This window comes from Aquarana catesbeiana, linkage group LG06 (genome assembly GCF_042186555.1).
Source record: "Aquarana catesbeiana isolate 2022-GZ linkage group LG06, ASM4218655v1, whole genome shotgun sequence".
Classification (NCBI taxonomy): Eukaryota; Metazoa; Chordata; class Amphibia; order Anura; family Ranidae; genus Aquarana; species Aquarana catesbeiana.
In genome coordinates, this window is record NC_133329.1 from 116,384,352 (window position 1) to 116,393,666 (window position 9,315).

The 9,315-nt window shown below is 46.0% G+C and overlaps 1 protein-coding gene across 1 annotated transcript in view; it reads left to right on the forward strand.

Annotated features, from left to right (window-relative positions):
• IQCE (IQ motif containing E) overlaps positions 1–9,315 on the forward strand; it is a 109,586-nt gene that overhangs the window by 92,750 nt on the left and 7,521 nt on the right. Inside the window, exon 22 of the mRNA XM_073636707.1 lies at positions 1,532–1,651. Within this exon, the coding sequence (XP_073492808.1) occupies positions 1,532–1,651 (120 nt within the window). The remainder of the gene's footprint in view (positions 1–1,531; positions 1,652–9,315) is intronic.

Consider the following 9,315-nt stretch of genomic DNA (forward strand, 5'->3'; position numbering starts at 1 on the left):
CACTCACTCGAAACAGGATAAAAGCAGGCATATCTTGGTGAATGTCAGATGGACATCAGGAATCCAAAACGATCATCCAGGCAGCGCTGTATTGCCTTGCTCAGCGGCGCCAGTGGTTTCCGGTGTTCCGGGCTAGAGCGTACAGGGTGCAGGAGGAAGCCGTCATTCAGGAAGTTCCTGGTCTCAGTGGGAGCACGTCATAGCTTCAGCCCGCTGAGACCAGGGACTTCCTGAATGACGGCTTCCTCCTGCGCCCTGTACGCTCTAGCCCGGAACACCAGAAACCACTGGCGTCACCGAGCAAGGCAATACAGCGCTGCCTGGATGATCGTTTTGGATCCCTGATGTCCATCTGACATTCACCAAGATGTGCCTGCTTTTATCCTGTTTCGAGTGAGTGCATTACTACTCATTAAATATGTTACAATATTACTGCACTTAGATTGGCGCTGCTTGTCTGTATTTATTGTATTCTTCCCAGAGGTTCTTCTACTCTTCAGCGTGCAGCCTTCCCTGTGCCAGCTATACTCCCTGTGGTAACAACCCAGGCTATAGACTTCCTTTAAAAACCCACTACCCCTATCATGAGTCGTTCCTAACACCATTTTATGTATATATTAACTCTGCTACTCATTGGTCAGAACTTTGGACTACATGTTCAGGATCCTGACATCAAAATGATTCCCTCATAACCCCTCATGATACAGCTTTGCCTGCTGGAATACCTTAGCGCAGCAATTGTGTTTTTTCCAAGTGGTTAAATTAGCCATCTCCAACAGCATTTATTTATTAGTTTCTGTTTGCTACAATTATATTATAAGGTAAACTGCCCGCTCTAGGTTATTCCTGGCTTCACACAGCATTGTTTGGGCAAGTTTAGCCAGCTTTTAATTGCAGAAATGACTTTGGGGATGAATGCAACAGTTTCTATTGAAAACCACAGAATTATCAAAGTTGTTGGTAGAATCCCTTAATGAGTTTTACTGTTTTTACTGGGGAAGGAAGACTGTGGCTCGATCCTAGGAGAGCAGTTATCCTTTTTTTTTATATTTGGTGAATCTCTGCGCCTTCAGTTGGGAAGATTCAGCTGTATATACTGCATATTTACTTGCAGTCACACTATAGTTTCACCTTAGGTATAACATCAGTCTGTGGCATAATAAATGTTAATGAGGATTTTTGGCTAAAATACATATTGGCATTGATTGTGTGCAACATTGGGTGAGCATGAGTGAGAACGGTGGGTCCTAGTAGTAGTTGAAAATGCTGAGAGTTAGGAATAAATGGGGGTTTGTGGCTGTAACTTATATATACATAAAAACGTTGAGGAATGGGAAATCCAGATGTGCACCTAAACAGCGGTAAATGAAACGCGATCTTACAAACACTAGTGAATGTGCTTTATTACTGGAGAAAAGATCTATAAGAGGTTCCAGTATTCCATCCTGCTTTATTAATTTGCCTCATGTGCGTTTAAGATACTAATGTTACAAGAAAAAGCACAAAACATTTTTTTTTCTTGTTCTTACAGACAGTGACAGCGGTGAAGAGGCAGTTGAAGAGTATATTGAGGAGCTGGCGTCTGAAGAGGAAGATGACATCGCTGCTAAGAGACCACCCTCTCGTCGTTCATTATCAAAGCTGCATTCAGGTAGAAGACTCGCTGTCACAGCACTTAAAATGGAACCCTGACCAGACTTAAAGTACTTAGAGATGAACCTGGAATACCTAAAGAAATTACCCTTGCACTGAAGCCCCCTGCACCTCAAGGGTAAAATGCTTGATACGTCAGAGTAGATAGAGGAATAAGGTGTAATACAGGGGTGAGCTCAAACAAACCGCAACTGTCACCACCTATACCTGGCCTTAACAGCAAGGAACATGTGGAAGGGTGACACATGTCAAACAAAAACAAAAAAAAAAATTCCCAGCTCAACTTACCAGCCAGCCTGCAACAAACCGAATTGTGCTAAAAACAGAAAATAGAGAGAGTATAGCGGCTTAGTGTTGTAGTATACTTTGACAATCAAATTTCTGATTAACTCGTTTAGATCTATAAAAAGTGTGAAAGGTTTGGGAGTGGCGGAGGGGGGCAAACGTGAGACCCTGACTTAATAAGGAAATTTCGGGTTGGGAAAAAATGTGATCCGAGAGGGTAAAGATTTTTATAGTCTGCAAACCTTTTCTTTTTGTGTGGGATTCCCCCTCTCCTGCGCCGTCTGCAAGTTTTCTTTTTTTGGGCCGGACAGGGGGGTTTTATCTAAAAAAGACTCAAGACCTGGGACATTTTGGGGACATGTATCACTTTCTGAGTAGAAATACCCAGTTCAACAGTGGTGAGGGCTGTAATGGAATTTTGATCTAGTTGACAATCATGGAATCTGGTGGTCTGAGAAACGTTGGGACTGGAGTGACTAGCTGAGTAGGTGGATGTTCCCATTTCAGTAATGATGGGGGCTGTTGTAGAAACTTGATTTGAAGGACTATTATGGCATCTAGTGGACTGAGAAGCGTTACGACTATAAACCAGTGGTGCTATTGGACCCATGTGTGGATTGGAATGGCTGGCCGAGGCAAACACAATGTTTTGCGGGTTGTTCTTATAAGTTCTCTCCCATGAAGGTGAGGTAGAAATGACTGTGGCTCGAATACCCTGAATTTACAGGAAGAGCTGGGAGCCACCAACACCATCGGTCCCACACTCACAATGGCACAGACTCCAGCTCCTAAGCAGATGACAACCTGCTATACAAAGCATTTCTACTTCTCCATCTTGTGAGTCGGTTTTTATAATAAAAGTGTCTTGTTGCCCAGAGTTCTTTCTAGCTCTTAGAGCTGGCAGCCACTGACACCAACAAAACTTTGGACTATCTGATCCAATTATCATCCACCATGGAACTTTATGGACTGTTCTGTGTTTTTCCATTATTCATATACTAATGCAGGTCTCCATATGGGCCAACCCAACCTCCAGTGTGCCAAAAAATATATGTGTTTGCACGTTAAAAACAGGAGTTTAGTTTGCACAATTGCAAAAACATGCTTAAGCTGCAGAGGCAGAGAGACAAGGCATCCCAGTATTATCTGCAGTCCTAACTTTATACATTTTGAGAGCCTCCATAGCAGGAGCACATACGTAGATAGTAATGGATAGATTAAGGGCAGGTATGCCTGGAGGGAGCCCACTCAGGGGTAATACAGGGGTGAGCAACCTTTTGAAGAGCAAGGGCCACTTTAGTGATTTCGTAACCAGTCGTGGGCCATAATGAACTATTGGGTGTTTGTTTTATTAAAACCATGGGGTTTTACCGCTTCTCCAAACCGCAACTGTAAATGAGCGCTTACTGTCCTGACAAAACCAAAGAAAATTTCTTTCTCGTACATCACGGGACACAGAGCCACAGTAATAACTGATGGGTTATATAGGTTATCACAAGGTGATTGGACACTGGTCACACCCTAACCAGGAAGTTCAACCCCCTATATAATCCCTCCCCTTACAGCGATACCTCAGTTTTTTAGCCAGTGTCTTAGGGGTTGGACGTGTAAAGATGTCCTGTGCTGAGCTCCTATACTGGGGCAAGCCAGGCGAACCGGATCCATTTCAAAGTGTCCTTTCTAGGCCGAATTGGATGGTACCCAGGCCTTGTGTCCGAAGAAACGAGGTTTTACCTGTAACACTTCCTCTTTTTAGAGAGCTGGACCCCGCATTTCAGAAAATGGTTTTTCTAGCCTTATTTCTGGCTGGGTGCTTTACAGGCCCAGAACTGCGGATCCCCCTACCCGTAGGGGGCCCCAGTCTCTGAAGGTTTTCCAAACGGAGCCCACCGTGAGAGGTGAAGATTGGGTCTGTATAACAGAACCCTGCGGCTGGATAAGGTAAGGGAGATTCCACAGAATTTTTTAATTCTAGTAGGTTTCTCCTTTAAGTAAATGCATGCTATGCCTATTGTCGCCACCGGGGGCTGCCAAGAGCACATACCTTCTCATGCTGATTGTCTGTCTCGATGTTCACGCTGCACAAGCTCCTCCAGCCGAGCTCCAGGTAGGATGGGATGGGGGATTCTCCTCTGGATATTCCCTCCAGAATAGGGGGAGGCCGCAGGTGGTCTATGAGGCGGTAGTATACCGCACTATCACTGCCTCCGCCGCCGCCATTGCCACGTGCAGGCCCCATCACTGCCGGCCTCTCTCCTTCCTTCCCCACCCCCAGCCTTTCCTCCACGCTTGTCCCAGAGGGTCGGCTCGCGCGGGAAGCGCACGTTTGTTTGAAAAACGAGGGGGGGCAGTAGAGTGGGGGGGCAGAGCGTCAGCGCGGCGTCCAGCGTGCTCAGATGCCCACATTGCCGGCTGCAAGGCTAAAAGAGGCACACTTTACAGGTGCACACAGCCTTTGGAGGGACACAGAGCTGACAGTTGCATGTACGGTGGGACACAGGCATTCTCCTAGGCAGCATTACTAAGGAAACACTAGACTGGGCATTGGTAGCAGGGCTGTTGCTGGACTACATCGCTCAGCAGTCAGTGTTCATTTTGTGATACCTCCACCTTGTTGCTTTGCACTATGGGTAGAAGAGGTTCAAATACCCCAAGAACCAGAGGCTTTAGGGGATCTCCTTCAGGCTCTGAGGACCCCCTTTCTGCAGCATCCTCCCCCCCCTGAGGGGCCAGGGACGGCTAGCCAGGGAGAGCCGTTGGTCAGAGGCTACACCTGCTTTTGGCACTTCAGCCCCTGTATACATTACACAGGAGGTTTTTCCTCAACCATTAATGGTTTAGAGGAAAGATTAATGGCTGTGATCACATCTTCACTCAGTGGAAGAAAACGCACTAGGTCTTCCTCTGCTACCCAGGACCCTCAGGCAGAGGAGCTCTGGGATAGGGGAGAAGAATCCCTTTCAGAGGATCGGGGTGGGTCGGATGATTCCTCTATTGAGGAATCAGGTGGAGAGGGGCCCTCTTCAGCTTCTCAGGATGAGAAGGTCTTAGTACAGATCCTTGCTGGATTGGTGCGCTCCACATTTAAAGTACCAGTATCTGAAGCAGTTAAAGAACCATCTTCTTCTTTGGGGTCACTGAAGCCTCCTCAAACAGCACATGCTTTTCCTGTTCATAATTTACTTGAAAAGCTCCTTTATTCTGAGTGGGATCACCCAGATAAAGTTTTTTTCCGCCAAAAAAGTTTTCAACACTTTATCCTATGGAAGAAAAGTTTATTAAAATGTGGGGAATATCGGCCGTTGATGCCGCCATTTCCTCTGTAAATAAAAGTCTGACTTGTCCTGTAGACAATGCTCAGATGCTCAGGGATCCTGTGGATAAAAAAATGGAATCCCTGTTGAAGGATGTTTTCGCCTTAGCAGGTTCAGTGGCTCAACCTGCAGTAGCAGCGCTCGGAGTCTATCAATACTTAAGAGACCATGTTAAGCAGGTCATCAAAGTTTTACCTGAACAGCAGGCCCAGGGGTTGGCTAACCTTCCAGCGGCCTTATGTTTTGCTTTTGACGCCTACAGAGATTCTATCATGCAAACCTCTCGTTTTTCACTTCGGTTGGTGCGTATGCGTAGAATCTTATGGTTAAAAAATTGGTCAGCTGAAGCACCATGTAAGAAGCTTCTGGCTGGGTTTCCATTTCGTGGTGCAAGGCTGTTTGGAGAAGACTTGGATAACTATATCCAAAGGATCTCTAGTGGGAAAAGCACTCTTTTACCTGTTAAGAGAAAGAGTAAGCGTCCCTCTTTCAAATGGACTCTTTCCCCAGTGCCTGGGGCGTCAGCCTCCAGGCAGTCGCGACGGCCTCCTCCGTCTGGGTCATGAAACGAGTCAACCCCAGGGACAAAAGAAGTCCTGGGGGAAGAAATCTACTAGACAGGACACTAAGGCCTCTTTATGAAGGGGCGCCCCCGTTCGCTCGAGTGGGGGGAAGACTGCTACAGTTCTCAAAGCTCTGGCAGGAGGACTTCCAGGACAGATGGATAATCTCCACGGTAACCTTAGGTTACAAACTGGAGTTCCAAGAATTTCCCTCTCCTCGTTTCCTCAGATCAAATGTCCCCAGGGATCCAGAGAAAAAGCAGTCGCTCCTTCTAGCGTTAGAGCGGCTTTTGTCGCAAGAGGTCATTATGGGGGTTCCCATGAAGGATCAAGGATTGGGCTTCTATTCCAACCTTTTTACGGTGCAAAAGCCAAATGGGGATGTTAGACCCATTCTGGATCTAAGGGATCTGAATCAATTCTTAAGGATTCGGTCCTTCCGCATGGAATCAATTCGGACAGTAGTCTCCATCCTGCAGGGAGAAGAATTTCTGGCATCGATAGACATCAGAGATGCATATCTGCATGTGCCCATTTTTCCTGCTCATCAGAAGTTCCTGCGCTTCGAGATAGGAGGGAGCCATTTCCAGCTTGTGGCTCTGCCTTTCGGGATAGCCACTGCACCTCGAGTGTTTACAAAGATCTTGGCTCCTCCTCTGGCCAGATTAAGGGCTCAAGGTATAACTGTCATAGCATACCTAGACGACCTGCTCTTGATAGACCGGTCGGTAGCCTCTTTGAACGCGAACTTGAGGACCACAGTCAAGTATCTGGAACACCTAGGTTGGATTCTCAACCTAGAAAAATCTTTCCTAAAATCAGTAAGAAGACTGGAGTATTTGGGTCTGATCATAGATACAAGACAGGAGAAAGTATTTCTACCTCAGGCAAAGATCACTGCTTTAAGGGAGCTGATTCTGGAAGCAGTTCCCTATGCTCAGTTTCATTCAAGACTGCTGCAACACAGTATCCTGTCGGCCTGGAACAAGAAGGTTCAAGCATTAGACTTTTCGATGCACCTGTCTCATGCTGTGCGTCAGAGCCTCAATTGGTGGTTAATACCCAAAAACCTGCAGAAGGGGAAATCCTTTCTACCGGTTACCTGGATGGTGGCAACAACGGATGCCAGTCTTTCGGGTTGGGGAGCAGTTCTGGAACAGTCTGCGGTCCAGGGGGTATGGTCCAAAACCGAGAGGACCTTACCCATCAACATTCTGGAGATCCGTGCGGTATATTTAGCCCTAAAAGCCTGGACTCTCAGCAGTGGCTTATATCAATCATCAGGGAGGCACCAGGAGCCAAGCTGCTCAAAGAGGTGAACCAGATCTTAGTCTGGGCAGAGAAGCATGTGCCATGCATACCAGCAGTTTTCATTCTAGGGATAGAGAACTGGCAGGCGGACTATTTAAGTCGCCAGCAGTTACTCCCAGGGGAATGGTCTCTGCATCCCGACGTCTTTTGGGCCATATGCCAAAGATGGGGGGTTCCAGATGTAGATCTCTTTGCATCCAGATTCAACAAAAAGATAGACAGATTTGTAGCAAGGACAAAGGATCCTCTTGCATACGGGACAGATGCGTTGGTGATTCCGTGGCATCGGTTCTCACTGATTTATGCATTCCCGCCTATTCTGCTACTGCCACGACTTCTTCGTAGGATCAGGCAGGAAAGGAAGTCAGTACTTCTGGTAGCTCCCGCCTGGAGGACTTGGTATGCAGAAATAGTAAGGATGACGGTGGGTTCCCCGTGGACCCTACCGTTACGCCCAGACCTGTTGTCTCAAGGTCCAGTGTTCCATCCTGCCTTACAAACGCTAAATTTGACGGTTTGGCTATTGAAACCCACATTCTGAAGAATCGCGAGCTTTCAGGTCCTGTGATATCTACCTTGAGCAATGCAAGGAAGCCAGCTTCCAGAGTAATTTTATCATAGAGTCTGGAAAGCTTATGTATCCTGGTGTGAATCCAGGGGTTGGCATCCCAGAAAATATGTGATAGGTAGAATTCTTGACTTTCTACAATTGGGATTAGAGATGAAGCTGGCCTTGAGTACCATCAAGGGCCAGGTCTCGGCCTTATCAGTATTATTTCAACGGCCACTTGCTTCACATTCTTTGGTCCGAAACTTTATGCAGGGGGTGACGCGTCTTAATCCTCCGGTTAAGGCGCCCATAAACCCCTGGGACTTAAATTTGGTTCTGTCTGTTTTACAGAAACAGCCTTTTGAACCAATACGTCAGATTCCTTTGGTCTTGCTGACAAGAAAGTTAATTTTTCTGGTAGCCATTTCTTCTGCTAGAAGAGTATTAGAATTAGCAGCTCTTTCCTGTAAAGAGCCTTATTTGATTGTACACAAGGATAGAGTGGTATTGCGCCCTCATCCTAGTTTTTTACCGAAGGTGGTTTCAGATTTTCATCAAACCAAGATATTGTTCTGCCTTCTTTTTTCCAGATACCTGTTCTCAGAGGCGGCTCTAGACTTTGTGAGGCCTTAGGAAAAACTTAGATATGAGGCCCCACAGTATTAGGAGGAGGGGAGTGGACAGTACAGGGGGTAGGTAAGTGGGCATAATAAAAATATATTTTCCTCAAGCAGAAAGAAAGAAAGAGAGGGGGGTGGGGAAAGAAAGAAAGAGAGGGGGGGTGGGGGAAAGAAAGAAAGAAAGAAAGAGAGAGGGGGGATGGGGAAAGAAAGAAAGAGAGAGGGGGATGGGGAAAGAAAGAAAGAAAGAAAGAAAGAAAGGGGATGGGGAAAGAAAGAAAGAGAAAGAAAGAAAGAGGGGGGATGGGGAAAGAAAGAAAGAAAGAAAGAAAGAGGAGTGGGAAAGAAAGAAAGAAAGAAAGGGGATGGGGGAAGAAAGAAAGAAAGAGGGGGGATGGGGAAAGAAAGAAAGAGGGGGGATGGGGAAAGAAAGAAAGAAAGAAGAAAGAAAGAAAGAGGGGGGGATGGGGAAAGAAAGAAAGAAAGAAAGAAAGAAAGGGGATGGGGAAGGAAAGAAAGAAAGAAAGAAAGAAAGAAAGAGGGGGGATGGGGAAAGGAAAGAAAGAAAGAAAGAAAGAGGATGGGGAAAGAAAGAAAGAAAGAAAGGGGATGGGGAAAGAAAGAAAGAAAGAAAGAGGGGGATGGGGAAAGAAGAAAGAAAGAAAGAAAGAGGATGAGGAAAGAAAGAAAGAAAGAAAGAAAGAAAGAAAGAAGAAGAAAGAGGGGGGATGGGGAAAGAAAGAAAGAAAGAAAGAAAGGGGATGGGGAAGGAAAGAAAGAAAGAAAGAAAGAAAGAGGGGATGGGGAAAGGAAAGAAAGAAGAAAGAAAGAGGATGGAAAGAAAGAAAGAAAGAAAGAAAGAAAGAAAGAAAGAAAGAAAGAAAGAAAGAGGGGGGATGGGGAAAGAAAGAAAGAAAGAAAGAGGAGGGGATGGGAAAGAAAGAAAGAAAGAAAGAAAGAAAGAAAGAAAGAAAGGGGATGGGGAAGAGAAGAAAGAAAGAAAGAAAGAAAGAAAGAAA